Raw genomic sequence first — 21,714 nt, 5'->3', positions numbered from 1 at the left:
TGATGAGGTCGGACATCAGATTTCATCAAATCAAACAAAAAGAGTAATGTATATTGAAAATACATTTTTGGGCGCTACATGACACAAAAACACTAAAAGGAAAATTTTATTTACACTGATACTTCTAATTTCACCTTTCCAACATAAACATAAACATTTCACTTCACCAACATAAACATAAAAGGAACCTACTTAAACGTTTTGAAAAAGACAATATTTTAATATTATTATCTCCTTATTATATAACATCAATGCTAGTTCACTTTCAGATCATTGAGCGTATTGATATCCAACTGGAGTTATGAGATAACAGTCAATGGCAATGAAGGTTGGAATAGTCGTTTCTTCAAAGAGATCGGTCTTGAGGAGATGGAAACAGACAATTGGAAAGTTATAGGTAAGTTCCTCAACTCCATGTCTTTGATTGTGTGGCGTTACATGAGTTTTTGGTAGGTTCAAGTGCTCAGCTGCCTGGGAAACCGGCTGGTGAAGGCTTACGAGAAAACGTTGCAATAGAGATGGGCTTGACACCGGGGCTTCCTGTCGCAATCTCAATGTTAGACCAGTATGCCAGCGGATTAGGGCTCATTGGATGTAAAGTTGAAGGCATAGATGAAGATATCACCAAGAGATTATGTAAGATATGAGGTCATATAGCTGTTCATATGCATAATCGTGTCAATATAACATTCTAACAGGTATCGCTATTGGAGCCTTAGGTTCATCTCATTTTGTTCTCTCCCATAACCCAGTATTCGTAAAGGGTGTTTGGGGACCTTTCAAAGGAGTCATATATCCCGAGATGTGGCTTAATCAAGGTGGTCAGACCACTTCAATGGGTTTAGTGGAATATGTTGTTGATAAACATCCGGCTACTAGTACCATTACGAAGCGCATAGGAAAAATGTACGTATACAATATTTTATTAACCAGTCCTTTGACTAGTGGGAGTCTCGAACCCATTCCGATTTTTATTAAATAAATATTGCATGTTCTAATTAATTATAATTATCTGGGGTTTCAGTGTTAACTGTGTCTAGAAATGATTAAATGATTAACATATTCCTCAAGTTTTTGTTTCGTACTTGAAACGGCTCTTCATTCAGTAGCTATTCACATTTGTCTGATTCTCAAAATATGATTTTTAAGTAAAACATGTTCCTTGTAAATATTACTTCTAAATAATATAGAAACGTACTCAATGAGACATTGAATACATCTGAACAATTTTACAAGGATCACGTGAAAAGGTGAACAATTTAATATATTTGGAGATATGTGAAATTAAACTATTTGTTCTCGATTTTATAAACATTTCTTAATGAGGTAAGTCTGATGTCAAAAGACGCTTCCAAAATTCTAGTTGAGGGTTTCTCATAAAATGCCAAAAACATGAAAATAAACCTCAATATCTTTTAATGCAGCCTATATACATCTATAGATATACAATATTTAGATAAAAGTTAAAAAACTAAGATAAATTTTGCATGTTTTTTTCTTAAACGAGGTGCTTTTCCAAAAATATTTTCTTGTGATATTTGGTACAATTCGTCATGAGTAGCTAGTTACAGTTTTAAAATTGAGTAAAGGTGAATTACTAGCCTAATATGGCTTTTTCATATATGAAAAATATTCATTGAGACTTATGCCGAGACCTGAAGATCACAAGCAATATCAATATTCTTCTATAGATCTCGAATTGTTTAAAAATATGCATCCTAAAAAGATGTTCTTCAATAATTTTCTAATTTTTATTACGTTGCAATAAATGTTAAAGTTCGCTTCTCTCAAACACTTATATTGCCAGTACCTGCGTATAGCTCTGAAACACAGGAAATTGTTACAGTCTGACATCTGTAAGCTTCAAGTCATTCAAATGCGATGTTTAAGGCAAATTTAAAAAGTTTCTCTTCGACCTTGCCTTAGAAATGAAGTTATTCCATTAAGATGCATCAATCAGTGCATAACATAGATAAAGAACGAATTCAGAGACACAAATTGTGAATGATCTGAGTATGTTTGAATGATGAATGAATTCTATGGCGAAGTTTAACTATTAGGTGGAAGACGCAGCGAACAGCACCAAAAAAGCGCATGAATCAAGATTATGGAAGGTTATCTGAACAGTAGGCGGCCAGTATTGCTTAAGGCTAGAGAAGTTGCTTCCAATCGTCTAATCTGACGAGAATTAGGCAATAATTTTTGTGGCAATACTAGCAGCGTATTAGTTTAGAAGTAGATACTTTGTGTTGGTGAGGATGATGATAACAATAAAAAAAACAACTTTTATGATTAATTCACAATCTCATAGTTAAATGGCGTTTTGTGATATGGACCAAAAAGGCAAGTTATTTAGCAGTCTACCTTTAATTTGACTCTACATTTTATATTATTGATATTAGATAGTACTTAGTACATTCGTAATTTAAAAATTAATTTAGTACTACTATTCTGTTGTACTTACATTACACAAGCAAGGCGAGTACGGGATTAATATATCACTTTGAATATCTCAAATTAAAATAAAACTAAACTATTTAACTTTAGCTAAGAATAAACCTATATATTAAACATGTTCGTGTCATTTGGTTCTCTTTAATCTTCTGATTTCCTGCGTGTTGTGCAGTAGCTATATTGTTTCCATATCGCTGTGATTTATCAACCTTATTTCATATTTTAAGACGAAATCTTCAGACGGATCACTTCGTATATCCATTTGATTTCGAAGTCATCCTGCAGCTTTTTGTTGGTTACGTAGCATTGGTAATTAATTGTAGAACTTTGTTTCGCCTGCGTTGGATTACTAGTTGGTGTGATGTTTTAGCGTAACCCAATATTTGCACTGCATAGGTCCTAATTGGCTTTTTGATAGACCGATAAGGACTTTAAAGGTAAAATATTGCAAGAGCTAAATTTATAGGCGTTTGAATAATGATATCTGGTAGGGAAATTTATTTTGTTTACAAAATTTAATAAAAGCTTGTTCATTAGATATTTTATACTAATTATCATATAATAAATAAAAAATAAACCACTATTAGCTACTCATCAAATATATTAAAACAAATGATCAAGCATATGGCGGGTATAGGTTTTAAATAATCTACGTACAAATGCGTTAATTAATAATTTAATTTCATGTAGAGTCAATTCAAAATAGCAGTGGGACTGGAGAACCGTCAAAACGTCGCAACTGACATATAACAACATTTTAATATAAATAAAATAATTGAACAAATATTTTATTAAATATAATTTACTTTAATATTATAGTACATCAAATGCATTTATTATCGAAGAATTTAAAACTACAATTGATTTTAGAGCCACAATATTTTATAGGTTACAGTTGGTTTATTATATATACATTGAGCACTTTTCCACACGACTATCGGTAGGGTTCTAGGTGCGTTTTTGTATGTAATGGTATCCCACGAAGGCCTAATCCACATAATTAACAATTTTATATCTGAGTAATATATTTTACTTTCATTAGAGATCATATATATGTTTTACGATTAGTCCTTGTTTCTTTCGATACAATATATCCTTGTAAAGTCATTATAATATTACTATATTTCTCTTTAGTTTGTCCTATCACTATCTGTATACATCTTTCTTGATAAAACTACATTTAATCACTGCATTCTCCTTAATTCATTTGCCATATCTGCAAAACAGTTAGTGTTATTTCTCTCCTCATACATGTTAACCAAACGTTCATGTATATTCTGAACAATAATTCACATGCTCATAAAGCTTTCACACTCTCTAATACAATTCCTTAGAACTAAAGCATGTTAATTGTATACTGACCTTTAGTGGTTTCCTCTTTCATCACCCTGCCTTGGTAATGGTCAGCACTGAATCATAAACCAATATTCATAATAAACAACTTAGATATTCACTTGATTAGTGTTTCTGAAAGTGAGAGTGATTAAATAAAACCTTATGTATATATATATATATATATATATATATATATATATATATATATATATAAGATATGGTGCATTGGTGCATTGTACATAACAATAATAAATAATAACAATAACTGATGGTTCCTCCAAGTTCTTAAAAAGTTGATTTTCAAACTACTGCAAAGACCAGTTATGATTCATTTCTTCAGGTCACCCTTGGACTTAGGAACACTAATTCTGCTTCTGGAATAAAACCATTCCTGTTTGCAGCATGAGGAACTATATGTCTCCAATGAATAAATGTTATGACTAACAAAACCTAATTGATAGTTATTCCAATTATATATTCTAATTATATTATTGATTATTGATACTTAAGCAACCCAATGTACCATTCTGATATATTCATGTCTCATTTAAATATATAAATTGATATATTTCTTCCTTGATTTTGTACTATGTTTTTAAAAATTGTATTCTTTTAAAAGCAATCTCTGGAAGTACAATGAAACCCCTTCGTGGGTTATCTTTACACCGCTTAAATCCTATATTATCCAACAATGTATGAACGGATGTTCTATATCTCTCAAATAAATCTATATCCTTTGGATTTCTATGGATACTTTCCAAACTAACAATTTTCTCTGAAATAATTGTACTAAATTATGTTTTATTTGAAAAAACTACTTACTGTTTTATATATTTCGTATATTTGATCTCGGAAACACCAAGCTGATCTTGATTCGTCACCTGTTTGGCATAAACACGGTTTCTTTATGACGAATTTAAGGTTATATTGTGTTTTATTTTTTGAGATATTTTAGTGGACTGTTCCAGTACTAATATACAGTGCAGCTGCAAGGCCAAAAATATTTTCAATAAAAACCGCCGGGATTTCAAATTTATTAAAACAAATGTTTAAAACATGTTTGGTTTATAACACGTAATTATAATATTTTGAAGAATTTACGGGCGTTCGCAAACGGACAACTTCCTTTGAAAGGCTTAAATTCGTCTCACATGTAGAACTTCTCTAACAGCATTCTATCTCTTTTTAAATAGAATAAAATGACAAGGATATTATTGTCCGATTGTAAAACGAAATTACAACTTTAGATAGACACATATTGACACTTGTGTCTGCTATTTTGAATTGACTATATGTAAGTTTACTAAACAAACAAATTATGATATAAATATCAAGCAACCAGGAATAGCTGTCAGATCGGTGACATTAAAATATTTTAGTTTCTATTTTCAAGGCCAATCTCTCAATACTGTAGATTAATCACTCATATGTCTCCTATGTCTGTCTACGTAAATTGAACGCGGGTGTGTAAAATCTGTGCAGCGCCGTATCGAAAAATTCCCACAAAGTAATTTTAAATTGGAAAACAAGTTCTTATGTATGGTATATTGAACCGGAAAGTGAGTGAGATTATTAAAAGATGTTATTTAATTTTTAAGTAAGGTAATACAAAAATAATAATAAAATATGACAACTATTGTTTTAGGTGTCGTCGAATGGAATAGATAAGTAAAGGGCAATAGAATTTTATTTAAAAACATAGATAAAGAAATCATTCTTTATCAAATAAGCTTGGGGTTTAACGATCAGTGTAATAAAATTTATATCTATATAATTTTTTATTCTTTGAACCTTTTATCCGTTATTTTAAATATTTATTTTATAGAAGTTTTGAACAATCAATAATTCATTTAATGATTATAAATATATTTCTTTAAAATGCCTTTCTAAATTATAAAACATAAAGTGCTTCATAGTACTCGTCGTTGTTCTAATATACTTATTAAAATCAAACAATAATTTCGCCGGCTTGAGCGGCGCAGTGGTGTATATGTATATATATATATATATATATTATATAATTCAAAATTTTATCATGTATTTTATTCATATATTCACTAATAATAATACTATATATACTATAATAATATACTATAACAATACGTACGTTTATTAGTATTATAATTATATATCATATATTTCCGATCTTATATTTAAAAAAAATTAAATTATTCTCTTTACAATGAGAGGGATATGATAAACTTGCTAAACTGTACTCGAATTTAGACTACTGACCGATCACTACCTAATATTAATTGTTATACATTGTTTTTGTTGTCAAATATGTACTCTATTCAATTAAAGTTATTTGAATTACAGTAAACATGTTTTGACGTCTCTTTTTTAATTCTTCAATTTCACGGGATAACCGACTTCTGTAATTAATATTTCATGTCGTAATAATTTACTATATTGCTGTGTACGAAGCAGTATGTGAGGATATAATGTGTAAATATGTTTAAGGATATTGATATTTAAGGATATTGTCGTACCCTCCGTAATAGTTTAACCAAAACAAACAGATATCTAGAAAATTAATAATGTAATAAAACCCTTTTCCAAAACCGGGTCTTCATAATATATAACTATTGTTAGTTTTAGCTTTCTACGGATCTACAACAAAGGATTATGATCTTACTGTGAGTAATATAGTTATAAGATGGACAATGTCAACATTTCAGTTCTCTTTTTTATGGTTGTTTTAAATTCAGTAAATAATGATTGCTAGATCATTTTATTGGTTCTAATTTCAATGCTGTTAAACTTAAGGACTATCTATATTATTAAATTAAATGATATTGATATTTTTTGATATTTGTTACTCTCACCGGCATTTCGTCTTCAATATTATTCTTATTTATTTTTTTTGCATTTGTTTTTAACTGTTTATTTTAATTTTACCGATACACTCAGTTAGAAATCATAGGGAACTTAAACCTAAACAAGAACCGATTTTACACGAATTATGTAAATTAAATTTTTTAGTCTCAGCAATAAATTATACCAGAATTTGAATGTAACAGTTGTTTTAAATAATTGATAAAACATTGTCATAGAAGCATTGGGTCTAAGAGGGATAACTAATAGGGAATTTGAAGGAGGAATACATCTAATAAATAAGTAACACAAATATATTTATTTATATGTTTTTTTTTATATTTTAAAGCCTCCTTTTTAGCAACTAGAGTTTATCTGGGTTCTCTTTATTAAGCCTACCGACTGGCCAGTGACCAAATTAGAGGCAATCCCAGAAAACTCTAGAAGGTCTTATCTAGCCAGTTTATTGATGTAACTGGGAAAGTTGTTAACGATCCTGAAAATTATACCATATGTTTTGATAACTTCTTCACAAGCCATTATCTTCTTACTTTGTTGTTTGTAATGAAATTCTTTGGAGCTGCTACAGTGAGAGAAAATCGAGTGCCCCCCCGTCCACTTCAAACAACAAAAGTCAAAAAAACCAAATTGCAACTTTGATTATAAATTTGATTGTAACAAGAATGTACTCGCTGGTAGGTGGGATGACAATTCTGTTGTAACAGTCGTTACCAACTTTGGTACCCTAGAGCCAATAATGAATGTAAAGAGATATAACCGGAAGAAAAAGAAGTATAACATAGTCCCTCAACATAATATTATCCACCAGTATATCCAAACCATGGGAGGTGTAGATTTGCATGACAATGTAAGCTATATAATTAGATGCAAAAAGGTGGTGGTCATTATTCTTCAATGGAATTGACAGTGCTATTGTCAATATCTGGATAATGCACCAAGTGGCAAAAGGTTATGCAGTTAGTCAAATCGATTTCATATCCACAATTGCATCAAATTAATCAGCCTCAGAGCAGAAACACCAACCTTGGATGCCCCAGCAGAAACAGATTGCCAGGAACAGGTAGGGAGGATTGATCATTTTGTAATCCGCAATGGACAAAATGCAAGAAAGAGATGCAAGGTTTGCAAAATGCAGACGATCTACATACGAAAGAATCGTCAGGTTCACCTTCACACAGAATGTTTTTCCAAATTTCATGAGTGAAGCCATCAACTTTGTTCAGTTTTTTTATACAATCAACAGTTTTGTACGTTCTGAACAAATAAAACCATGTGATCGAAATATCAAAAATTTCTTACTTTTTTTATCAGGAAACTCCCAATATCTCAATTTTTATTTTTGGGAAGAAATGGGTTATGGAACTCAAAATTATTATTTATTTTAATAATTTCTGCACTAAAAAACAATGTTCCTAAAATTCATATTAAGACAAGTCCGTTTTATTCAGACCTGATTCCAAACCCTCAGCTACAAGAACATTATATTATTCAATTTTATTTTATGAAATAACTTTTCATATTAAGGACGTTTAAATTTATGATTGGCTGCTGAAACTTGTTAAAAAAGCTTATGTATTCGGTAACGGCAACTGCGTGACGCGGGGCTTTTCTTACGGCCTTGTTAGCCGATCCGGGAACTTTTTTTCTCGTTGCGGGCCCTCCAGTCAAGTAAAACTGGGAGAGTTTTTTGCGTTTACCTTCCGAAGTATATGGGTAGCTGCGGTAATAATAATGAAAATTGATTTAACTTTTTAAGGGTCCTTTTTAATAACATAATATAGTTAATTATACGAAAATTAAAATATTTACTTTTGTGTGAAATTTTATACATTTTAAGTATATCAGACTTTATTCGAAAAATAGTAAACAACTTATTATTTTCCCTCATCTATTTTATTCCCTTTACACTAATCCTCTTTAAATATACTTCAGAACTCTTAATAAGCCTTTGGTCATTAGGTCATTAGCCATCTAAATATTATAGTTGTACTTATACGAGGGTTGAATGATATACATATCTTTAGCAAAACAAATAAAAATAGATGTAAGATATATTATTTTGTTTAACATAATCGTCACATTTAAGTGTAATAAATCTACCAATACTCTTTAATATTTCTTATTAATGCATCTGTAGCAATATCATTGTTGAAGCAGTTCTTTTTTCTATAAACCATTTTTTAACTATTAAAGTTATACATAAAATTTACAAACAGGCCTCGACAAGATTCGAACCTGCAAATATTGCAAAAGTAAAAACTGTAGAATAAACAATTGAACACTTTATCAATTGATTTTATTATTCGCTTTATAAACTTGTTACCTAAATGGAATTGCTATTGTTTTAATATACATGCTAAAATCACATATCAATATCATCATTGTTTCATTCATATATTCTATGTTTTAATACTCCAATATGTAATACTTTAGTTATTATTCCGAAATGTTTATAACATAAAAGCAAATAGATCAATACTGTCAAAACATATTTTAGTAAGTAGCATAACATATACTTCTCATTCATTTAAGTCATTCTCTTTGCTCTATTATGTGAGAAAAATTCGAACTTAGTAAACTGTGGCTAAAGTTCAAAAAAAAAAAAATACGTTTTGGACCGTGTGGTGACTATGATATCTCACTGTAACACTTCCATAACTTATATGTACATTATGCATGACTTTTTGCAAAGTTATAAAATGATTAGAATTTCATTTTTTTCATAGTTTGAATATTTTCCATATTGTTAAAAAAATATTTTAATTTTGAAATTAAAGAATTATTTGCGCGTAAATCATTATTTTTACAGTGAAGACATAAAAATGCTTTAGTTTCGTCCCGGTGGACATTACAAATGGGGTTTTACATGTACTGCACAATAGTTTAGAATTTCTATCACGTGATCTTGCTAGGATTTCCTTGAATCATGACATTGCCGTTCACAAGAAATAAATCGACTGCAGTCAACTTCTAGTTGAAAGAACACATGAATATTCTCTTCGTCTTACGATTTGACATGCATTGTGCGCGTAGGATTTCGATAAGCGGCAGACCGTTCGGGGAATCGAAGGTACCCCACGTAATTAAATTCAATTTATCCTCGCAAATTGCAACTAAATTCAACAATTTGTTTATAAATGGGCTTAGTAATATATTTTCTAGGATTATCTGGAAGGAAAACAAACTCAAAAAAACACAAAACAAAGAAAACATATCTCAAAAGATCAAAAAATATTGCATCCATGGAAAACTTTTTTCCAAAACTATATAAAAATAGTAATTATAATAATATATTAATTATATTATTTTATTCTAATTGAAAACACCTAAAGCAATAGATGGTCAGGGTCTGAAACTAACTTCGTTTCAGTTACTTCGAACAAGAACGTGATAATGGGCAGTCAGCAAAATCCGTTAGAGAGGTAACTATTGATATAGATGGAATGATTGTTCGTTTTACCAAAGAGAAACCGCCCTCATACGAAGTGGATGGCGAATCATGATCATCTTGATCATGATTCAGAGGAAACTCTTTTCAGAGGAAATTCTTGTTTGGTAAGTATTCAGAGAAAACTTAGCGATATGCAGCTCTTTGGGGAACCTAAGTAAACAGAGGTGTTTAATGGTGTAAAGATAACCCTCGAAGAGGCCTTCTAGATAATAATTGATTATTTTCAAAATGGAACTTCCAGGCATTGCTTTAAAACATACAAAAAAAATCAAGAAAATTTTTTTATTAGAATTTGTGTATCTTGATAAGACTTAGAATAGTCTTAGTAGACTTAAACAGAAAAAGAGTGTACAGACAACGAATGTTAATAGAAATAGGCAAGAGTTAGAATTAGAAGGAAAAGTTGTCTTGAACAGTGACTCAAAAAGTGACAGTAACTAAATGAAATCCGACAATTCAAAATGACACACAGGTCAATGAAACATAGCAATGAGTGAAACAAAAACTAAATGTAAAACTCAGATTTGGTGCGGCAATATTGCGACGTTTTGACGTCATCAAATATAGATGACGTGAGTTCACTGCTATTTTGGATAGATTAATAATATTGTAATTGATACTCCCATAAACATTACCGACCATCGTTTGATTTTGTCTTTTTTTGTGTTTTTTACAATCGAATATTTATTGTAATTCGCTATGACCTCTATTATGTAGGTTATTAATATATACCGCAGTTTTATTATATGATGTCCCAGATGAATATTATAGAACAATATTCATCTTTACCTCTAGGTTTTTATATAAAACAATATAATAATAATATAAAATAGTCGAATGTCATCTAATAAAAAATAAATATAGTGTTTTGATATTTTATGGAATATACAGTATATTTTTGGTATACATACAATTTTGATCATAAATTTTGCTACATTAATCTGATAATCACCATATTATATACACATGTATAACATGAAATAAAATGTATATTATAGGCATATTTTATCCACATTTAAAACTATTAATAGGAAATAAATATTTAGGTTTTAACATGTTGTATTTAAAATGAAAAAAAACTGGACCATGTTTAATTACTTTTTGTTACATGTTGTTTTATTGTTTCCGTAATACGTTATTAATTTAAATCAGTCATAAATCAATTGCATGAAGTAAATGTATGCAGCATGTTGCCCTGTCTCGCTTATATTTAAAATCTAATTAATTAATTACAAAACTTAAAGCGGTTTATTATTTTAAAATGTTTTTGTTATTTTGAGATGATTGCTTACTTAATTATATTTCCGAAAAAGTTTCGTGAAAGTAGCTTAAATAAACCTCGAAGATTAGTTTTTCGTTTTCATTTAGTTAATTAATTGACTCTCAGCCTTGTTTTTTTTATATTAATGTAAAAAGCTGTTGTAGCAGCCAGAATATTTTCTACACTGCGATGAGATATAATAAGTCAATATACTGATAAATTATATTTCCAGCAATAACTTAATTAGTTTTATTGTTAATTTCCCAAATTTATTTTCCCTTTCAATGTAATCATAATTTTCTGAAAAATTTGTGAGCGTTTTCCATAATTGGAACTTAAAACTAGAAGATTGATGTAAATATACCAGGTAAATAGGGAGGTTGGGACAGGAGGGGAATTTAATTTTAAGAATCATATTTTATATAAACACATAGTCTTCTGATGAAGAAATCAATAATTATCGTTCAATTGTACAGGGTTCTTGAAACGAGTACTTTTTTTCCTTAATTAGCTCTGCAAAAAATTACTTTTGAATGTAAATGTCTATGTATAAGTCTGCTATAAACTGTTAGGAAGGTTTTTATGAAGAATATACAGTGATACTTCAACGAGCTCGCGACTATGTAAGCCAAGAAGAGCTGGTGGGATTTAAACCCAATCGAGCTTGCTTAGGTAAGATTTTCACTTTACATCAGATAATGGAATGTTGAGGCTTATATAACTCTACATGATATAGCAAGATCCACATGGTTTAAGAAATAATGAAGAATAGACCAAATTCTTGATAACCGATGGATCGCCCGTATGGACGTAAATCTCAACGGAGTCCAGTTAGAGTAAGTGCATGAATTTAAGTACGTGGGATCAGTAATACAGGAGAAAAAATATACTAAAGAAACCGTTCAGTCGATCTCTGTTTTTGCCCTTTTTCCTTTCTATATTATTATATTTTTGACAGAATTAAATAATATTACAATGTATTTTGAAACGGTTACTAATTACAGTACATTCTAATTTTTTTGACTTACAATGTTATAATAAGACATTATTTATAATAAGTTCGTATAAATCGTATTCTAAATAACGCGTTACATATTACAGTTAATTTAATAGTGTATTTTATAGTCACTTATAGGAATTTGCATATAAAAATTGCATGCCGTAAAAGGCATTTCTTATATCGCAGACTTAATTAGAACATTTAAAAATAGAAATGGCAATGAGATTGTATGTACAATTTAGTATACTTTAAAATATTTGAAGAAACTAACGAGATATTATCATACTACATTAGATTGATGGTATGAATCCTTATTTAATATAAATAAATTCCCACTGATTCTTGAAATTCGAATGATCATTAATAAATAATAGTAATATTAATTAATAGTTAAAATACCAGTAAATAACATTTAATTAAATATAAATTTAATCCCTCAATTGCAATATAAAGGACCTGACGATTCCACAGACAATTTAGCACATTCAATAAAAAAGCGCATATCAGCTTCAGATTATATTCTTTAATTTGATTTATATATTTATTGTGACCATATAAACACCTAAAACGTAAGATATAAGAGTGAACGATGTAAAATGAAAAATAAAAATGAATTTTAAATTAATAACGTACTAAGTAATTAAATTCGACTTGTCGAGAACTTGATCGACAGATAAGAATGTTCCTTTTTGGTGGCTGTCGATGTGGATAACTCTCACTAGTAACCGTTGAGTTGTAGCATTGGGGATTGTTGTATAATATTCAGTATTCATCGACATTCACAATATACCACAAAAAACTCTTCATTATACGCCTAACAATCAATTAAATCCTGATGATGAAATGGTTCGAATTCACATTCATTCCCACTGTATGTAAACATCAGTAAAACAGATAATTTATTAGAATACATTACTCAACAAATATTTTCGTATTTGGCGCATGCAACTTCATTTGCTTACTTGTTTTTTTTATATATATATAAATTATTTTTTATAAATAAATATACACAGATTTAAGGAGGGAAATTAAATTTATTGAACAAAATTAAATAATAAGAATAATATTCTATATGCATTTCTATTTTTATAATAACAAAATATTTAAATTAATTTTAGAACTATATAACAAGTGAATTGAAAAGTCCCCGACCTGATACATAGATGGCGCTAGTAGAATTAAATCCATATGTTTTTTAGTTAGCCCTAACGCTCGAAAGATGCGTGTATAAATTTGACAGCTGTCGGATCATTAGTTTGTGAAGTATAGCATTTTGAGTGAAGTAACTTTTGTTATTGTGAAATAAATGGATAGAAAGCAACTTCGCGTGTTGACAAAATATTGCTTTTTGAAGGGCAAAAATAGAATTGAAGCAAAAAGTTGTCTTGCTATCGAGTTTATCGACACTGCCCCAGGAAAAGGAACCATCAAGGACTGATAAGCTAAGTTTAGACGTGGTGAAATGAGCACCGAATACGGTGAACGCAGTGGACGCCCAAAAGAGGTTGTTACGTTAAATGATTTTGAATGACTGTAAATTTAAATTTGATGAAATAGCTGACACTTTAAAGAGATCAACTGAACGTGTACATGTACTGAACATCATATCACTCACGAATATTTGGGTATGAGTGTGCTCTGTGCAAAGTGCGTGCCGCGCGAATTCACTTTTGACCAAAATTAACGACGAGTTGATGATTCTGAGCAGTGTTTGAGGATGATCAAGCATAATAAACCCGAGTTTTTGCGTCGATATGTGACAATGGATGAAACATGGCTCCATCATTTCACTCCGAAATCCAATCGACAGTCATCCGAGTAGACTGCGCACGATGAACCCGCTGAAAAGCGTGGGAAAACGCAACATTCGGCTGTCAAGATTAGGGCGTCTGTATTTTGGAATGCGCATGGAATAGTTTTCATTGACTACTTTGGAAAAAGTGGGACCATCAACAGTGACTATTACATAGCGTTATTGGACTTTTTGAAGGCTGAAATCGCTGAAAAATGGCCGCTTTTGTAGAAAAACAAAGTGCTGCAACCACCGTACTCTCCCGCTATGACCCCCAGCGACTATTTCCTGTTCTGAGATCTCAAAATAATGCTCGCTGGGAGGAAATTTTCATCGAATGAAGATGTGATCGCCGAAACTGGGGCCTATTTCGAAGCAAAGGACAAATCGTACTACAAAAATGGTATCGAAAATTCGGAGGTTCGCTATAATCACCCTTGAAGGGAATTATGTTGAATAATAAAAAAATTGCCAAAAAATGTATTTTACAATGGTAGGCCGGGGACTTTTCAATTGACCTGTTAAAAAAACGTTACCATAAAGAATACCAAAATTGTTTAGATCAAGTCCAGCCATTATAGTTAAAACCAAACGAACAAGCCACTACGCTATATATGAAAGATATGAAATTCTCTTAAAAATTTCCAAATATGATCAACTATGATCCCATTAATGAATTGACTACCTTGAACTTTCGATTAACATATTGTACATTTACCAGCCTAAAACGAATAGATGATCGTACTTTTAAGCTAAAAGAAATCTGTCAATACATCATTATTTTTACAAAAGAATAATTTAATAGTAACCTATTACTTTTATTGCATTTTATTTCCCTTGCCATTAGATCATTAGGCTGTCGTTAATAGTTTTATAGTTTGTTTATTTGATCCAGGTGTACTTTTGTTATCAAATTTAATTATATCGTGGTATCACTGAACACTGTCCTTACATTTTAGCAAAATGCTGACTAATTTCTTCTTCTCTGATATCTGAATTTCACATTCTTCGATCTTAACTCTTAAAAAAATTCTAGCTACATCTCACCTATAAAATTAAAATAAAATCATTACTAAAATACACTATGTTTAAAATAAATGTCTAATTATTACCAGTTACTATAATTTTTGCTACTATTCTTGATGGACAACCCTCACTAATAACTTGACTACTACCAACAAAACAAGAATAATTTTCTTCTCTGTTCTTGTTATTATTAAATTTTCATTAATTTATTCGGTGTCGTTGAAAATGATGTGTTATAAATTTGGCAGCTAACATTCTCACTATTTAATGTAACACAAAATCTAAATACTCTAGATTTTTTTTTTGATCGACTGTGTTATACCGATCGACTCAAAAAGAATGTACAGCCATTAAAAAAGGAAAGCAATATAGTTTATTCTTTTCTATGGTTTTATATGCATGTTAGTACGCATGTGCGAAATCCGGAGATATTTGTTAAACAATGTATCCTATGATTTATCAACTACTAAGCTGTTCGAAAGTTCTTTTAGAGTATGTATTTCTTCAAATCAAGTAACGTAACTAAAGATACAACTGAAAATAAATTTGCTATATATGCTGAATACCTTTACAGTATTAAATGAATTTTATTTAGTATTGTTTAGTATTATAAGCATCTAATGTGATCATATAGAACGAAAACTAACTAGTGCTTAATAATAGCCTTATAAATAGATGAGTAATAATCGTATAAAACAAAATAATAATGAATGAAAATCTATTTATGAACCATATGAGTTGGTAATTCCTTTACGGGTTCTTCGCTAAAGAAAACACTATATTTACAATGAGTAATTAAAATTCAGTAGTAATTTTACCCATTTATCAGGAAATGTATGTATTCCATTCCAAGAGAACAGTTTCTCCTTTTAGTTATCGAAATCGACCCAAACATATGACCCAGTTAGGGTGAATGGTAGTTTTGCTCAATGGACCAGTCAAGCAGTAGTTACATTATTTAGAATTTAAGAAAATGATCAAATAGATCAACAACCAAACCACAACAAATATCTAAACAAAATAAATTTCTAGAGAAACAAAAAAAATAGGATAGATAAAATTCATTTTAAAATATAGAACAATTTAGGCAGGTTTTTAGGCAATAGCAAATCCTTGAATGAATCAGGTAAGTCGCGAATTCTTATGACAGTTTCATCAGGACATTTCTGCATTTCATCAAACATTGGAGACTAACTTTGGTACCTCACAATAGGACCATAGAGGTCTCTCAGTTCGATTTATTAGGAAGGAATGGGTAGATTGGCAGTAACCAATCAGTAGCCTGTTTAAACATACTTACGAATATCTACTCCCTAAAGAGCTAGCAGGGTAAAAGAAGTACTTTTTAATGGACTAATGCTTGTTTTCCTCTCCCAGCAGGTCCCATTCAATTTGCACTAGGCTATCTACCGTACCATCTATAAATAGGTTGGTCTATAATATCCTTGTTATATAAAGTATTTGGAATTTGTTGACCACTCGCAATAGTGTCTTTGGCTATGTCATCAGCCAATTTGTTCCTAGGTATGTCCTTGTCGCTGGGGATCCACACAGATGAATATGATTGAATTGTTTTGTCGAGACAGTTATAACTAGACTGCAAATTCAACGATCTGCACCATTAGCGGACGTGAGGAGAATATGTGGAACGCTTCGCAATTTTGCGCCATTTTAGTATATGTACCGCCGAAGCGAGTACTAAACTAACGGGTGTGACAGAAAACGAGAAAGTTCCAATTTCTTTGACAGGTTATGACAGGTGTCTTTGACCGCTATATGAGACAAAGCATTGTCATGCTGCGACATACTTCTGTTTTTCATGTTACAAAATAACTTTTTCTGTTAAATTTCTAAATACCATTTTAATATAATTTTATTCGTAATATTACAGAACTCCATGTTTAAATATAAAATGACAAAAAAAGTTAATTACTTTATTAATGAATATATTTTATTAATGAGTCGAGGTGCCCTAAACAGGTAACTTTTCGACGGCACTCGTCCGCAAAAAAAAATTCCGAAAACCATTTAAATAAAAAAAGAAACGGAAAAAAGCCCGGTTTTTCCCGGTCGAGGACCATTAAAACGTCGACGGACCTTGCAAAACGCCACGTCACTCAGCAGCTATTATTGAATAAAGAACTTTATATTAAACTTTTTGTAGAAAGTTTTCCGCCCATCATAAATTCTAACATCGTTTATCTAAAAGTTTACTTGGGCAAAAATTTTTAAGTATTCCGCAAGGCGTTGGGCGGCCATTTAATTTCCGGACTCTAAAATCCGACCAGAAAAAAAAAGATCCGTCTTGTGTTTTTTTCGGCGTTATGCGATTTTTTCGTCCCACTTCTCCACAATGTATATGAGGTAATTTAAAATAATACCGTTGGTGATGATGATATAGTATGCGACATTAACCGAAATGAAAATAAGAATATATTTGAAGCATTTAAGCAAGACATAAGTTTATTTTGGATAGCTGTATATATTCTGGTTTATTCTACATAATGAGCAAATAAAAAGTCTAACCGTTTTTTTTTAAAACAAAATTTAATTCTTTCAAAATCATTATCGTCATCCATTCATAGCAGGTGCTCAGAAAATACGTGTCTACTTCACCAAATCCCAACACATCTTTTTTAAAATAAAATTCCCCAAGCTCAGCTCCAGCTATCTTGATCACAACCCAATGTTTACGGGTGTCTCCAAATCTAAAGATGCAACAGTAAGAGCAATTCCATCACAGAACACATAGAATTTGAATGCGATCTCCCCTGTATAAATTTGTAACAAAGTTTTGTTCACCATAGCCACCTGAGGACGAACAAAATGAGTTCATTTACTACAGGAGGAAATTAAAAAATAATGTGTATATTTCAGGGAGATATTAAAAAATAAAATTTTAGGTAAACACAAATCAAAAATAAATATAATGCGACAAGCAATAACTTATTTTCAAATCGGACATTGGGATTGCTTTTAATGTTATAAAATAAAAAAATATAAATTAAAAAATTAATATTCGAAGATATACTTAAAAATAAAATATTTGGATTTACTGAATATAGTAAATACCTGTTACAATTTTGATTACGAAACCTTCTTTTCTTCTTTATATGCCCTTGGAGCTATTAAATACCTGGACACATTTCATATTATATAGTCTTGTAAAATGCTTAATGTTTGTCCACTTCACTCCTTTTTTTCATTCACCAGTATTACCTATTTTATTTCAGTATATATATATATATATATATATATATATATATATATATATATACATATATATATATATATATATATATATATATATATATACATATATATATATATATATATATATATATATATATATATATATATATATTTATTTATTTATTTATACGAATTTTCTTCTATTGAAAAATTTTTTATATAGTCTATTCCAAGTTATCTTGTACATACATCCTCTGAATTTATGACTTTAAAACGTCGCAATGTTGCCGCATTAACTCTGAGTTTTAGTTCAGTTGGTCTTTGATGTACAACGAAATTCTAATCTAAATAAAATAATTGAAAAAAATGTTATCAAATATAATTTATTTTAACATTATTCTACATCTAACAACTACAGTTAATTATACAGCGACAATAGTTTATATGTTAGAGTTATAACCTCTTATCACTGTTGCAGTCAAGAATTTTGCACACGTCTGATAACCGGATGGCTTTGACAGGCTCAATCGTTTGAGTGTTCGAACTAATCAGACAGCATTGTGTCTCTTTTTAACTAGAATAAAATCGAAAAGGAAATATTGTCTGATTCTGAAACGAATTTTCAATTTGCGGCAGACAATACATTAGAGATGTTGATGATGTATATACAAAAAAACCTTTAATAGATTATATATTCCCTTTTGAAGATTTTAATATCAGCTCAGCAACCGCTAATTCAAATATTTAACCTGTAGCCCAGCCATACTTGCAGTGATATATCGTTACGGATGTGTCTATTAAGTTTCCATTCTATATTTCTATGTTTTGTAATTTCCATTAAACTATCCGATCATGCTTCGAATTTTGTTTGTTGAGTTATGCGCCTTCTTTATTTTCAACAAATAACCGAGCACGCTGATGCATTAGCTAATAAGGAGCTGATCCGTAGATCTCACTTCCACCATTATAGAATATATTAAAAACACCGTTCAATGCTACTGGTCAAGCCTTACTGACAACAAACTTCTTCAGATTAAGGCCGATATTTTTTCTAATCTGTCATACCGTCTTCTAATGAACGTAGTTCACCACACCCTGAGATTTGTTCACATTCGCCAACACTTATAAACCTTTCAGACCTTTTTCAGACTAATTATTAATTTACAGTGCCTAATACCGAATTTTGGCTTAGTGTTCGCTGTGTTGATGCCAACACCAGCAGAGAGAGACTTGCTCTTGACACCTGCTGTTTGCGCACTAATTCCCAAAATATTAAGTCTGTTATATGTTAGGACATAGGAATCGAAGCTGGTTTACCGAAACAATGTGTCCCTTTATTGTTTATTTTATATGTTTATATCTAGTGTTTTTTTTAAGTTAGAATTTATTTGTAATATAATACAATGTACATACAATATGGGACAAAAGACCTGCTACCAATTTGATTACCGATAACTTTGCTCAAAAAAAAAGATAAGTAAGCTTCGTTTTCATAAGAAGTTTATTTTGTCTTTACATTTGTGTTTCATTATGACTGAAAAATTATATCGGCTAAATGGTGACTACGATTCACTATACAACTTTCGGTTCCCTTTAAGGCATTTTTCATGAGGTCCTACAACATCTGAGGTTGAATTTCTTCAATATCGTAACGAATATTGTCTTTAGGATGTTCCTTGAATCATTGGGGGCTGATTCACATACATTTTTGATTTGAAAAAACTCTGCTGGCCATGCTAAAACGCCACTTCGCGATTAGATTATTTTTGAACTGAATTTGGCGAACTGCTCGATTATTTTCAAAAAAATAGAATAGATACCACACCATACAGTTGTTTTGAGTGGATGCAATGATGCTTCATGATTTTATTGGGGATTCTGTGTTTTCCAAAACTGACTGTTTTGTTTACTAACGTGGCAACTGAGAAGATAATGGGTTTCATCGGTTATTACCAATTTAGACGATAAATTTTCAATTTCTCGTTAATCAGGGGACATTTTCAAATCAATTTTCAAAATTCGCTTTAAACTGCATGCAGAAATGTGTAAGTGGGAACCACGTCTCTGAATTGATGTATCTGGAGACTCCGCATCATTATCGCGTTGTCTTCCAGAACGAGGCCTGTCTGCTGTCGTAGCGTACTGTCAAAAATTCGTATGTAAACAATAAATTGTGGTTTTGTGAGGCACTGGACGATTAGAATATTTTTGACGCAATTTCCGCTGAGTGGCAATAATGGAACGATTTCTTCAAAAAATATTGTCACTATTTCTGCTCGTTCTTGTGTCGTATATTTATCCGTAATAAAGCGGTAATAAAATGGTAGCGGGACTTTTGCCCCACCTGTTATTATACATTTCTATATTTCTATTTTAATGAAGATAATGTGCGTGTAGATATATAAAAATATAGATTTGAGCTTATCAAATACTATTTGTGTAAAAAAGCAAAAGGCGATTAACGATTGAAAGCATTAGCCGCTCAAATAACCTTGTGAAGCTTTAAAAAGTAAAAAAATCGCTAAAACAACATTGCTGGAGCTTGACATAATCTTGTCTATAGACATACTGCGGTCGATATTAAAAGTAACGAATGATTTCAAAAAATTCCTATTTATACGAGCCTTATTTATATCGTTGTTAAACGACCCGACGAAGTTTCCATTTTAAATATAGGGTTATGCATTTTTTATTAAATTTTGCTGGTGTAATTGGAAAATTGTTGTTAATATCATTAATTTTGACAATGATTTACACTTGCTTAACCAAGTAAAGCAGGTATGCTGCTGGAAGATGGTCAAATCATCATCTCTCAATCTCCTGTTGAATACTGAAATAAATGAAACTTCAACTTGCACCTTTCAAGAAATGCCGCAATAGCCATAGTATTGTAGCAAAGCAAGTTGATCCAAATTAATGAACGTAGACGTAGATATTTTAATACTGTAATTCTAATATCAATTTAATAAGATATTTAGATAAATAAATAGAAGAAATTATGGATTATTAATAATAATTTAGTAAAAATTTTAAAGCATACATATTAAGATGGTCAATGCAATAGGATATGTAACGTATATGACACGTAATTCTTTGAACCTTGTATGCATTATTTTGTTTATATACTTAATAGGCCCAATTTTTTAAAAGTCAATAGTTACTTTAATTATTGTGAATACATTCCTTTACTATATGTTCTAAAATGTTTAAGAATAAATTACCTAAACGTATTCGTTATTATTTTAATATACATGCTCATTATTATTACAATACAGAAGTCAAATATCAATTACAGTTTTTTTCATATGATCTCTGTTTTATGTTAATATACAAATATGTATTAGTTGTTTTATTATATTTATGTT

At 30.4% G+C, this 21,714-nt stretch overlaps 1 protein-coding gene across 1 annotated transcript; it reads left to right on the top strand.

Annotated features, from left to right (window-relative positions):
- The first annotated feature begins 268 nt into the window (after positions 1-268).
- On the top strand, positions 269-982 carry LOC143206430 (FGGY carbohydrate kinase domain-containing protein-like). The gene is made up of 3 exons (XM_076419045.1): positions 269-397; positions 454-636; positions 699-982. The coding sequence occupies exons 1-3, from the start codon at positions 370-372 to the stop codon at positions 980-982; spliced, it is 495 nt and encodes a 164-aa protein (XP_076275160.1). The 5' UTR covers positions 269-369.
- The last annotated feature ends 20,732 nt before the right edge of the window (positions 983-21,714 follow it).

This window comes from Rhynchophorus ferrugineus, unplaced genomic scaffold (assembly GCF_030347505.1).
Source record: "Rhynchophorus ferrugineus isolate W39M unplaced genomic scaffold, kcgeb_rfMv2 rfM687, whole genome shotgun sequence".
Taxonomy (NCBI): Eukaryota; Metazoa; Arthropoda; class Insecta; order Coleoptera; family Curculionidae; genus Rhynchophorus; species Rhynchophorus ferrugineus.
This window is presented reverse-complemented; position numbering and strand designations above follow the sequence as displayed.

What these genes read in the sequence shown, in the direction of transcription:
- LOC143206430 (XM_076419045.1), top strand. Translation starts at nt 370, where the DNA reads ATGGAAACAGACAATTGGAAAGTTATAG. An exon ending in AGACAATTGGAAAGTTATAG is followed by an intron (nt 398 to 453) that starts GTAAGTTCCTCA and finishes AGTTTTTGGTAG; the next exon opens with GTTCAAGTGCTCAGCTGCCT. An exon ending in AGATATCACCAAGAGATTAT is followed by an intron (nt 637 to 698) that starts GTAAGATATGAG and finishes ACATTCTAACAG; the next exon opens with GTATCGCTATTGGAGCCTTA.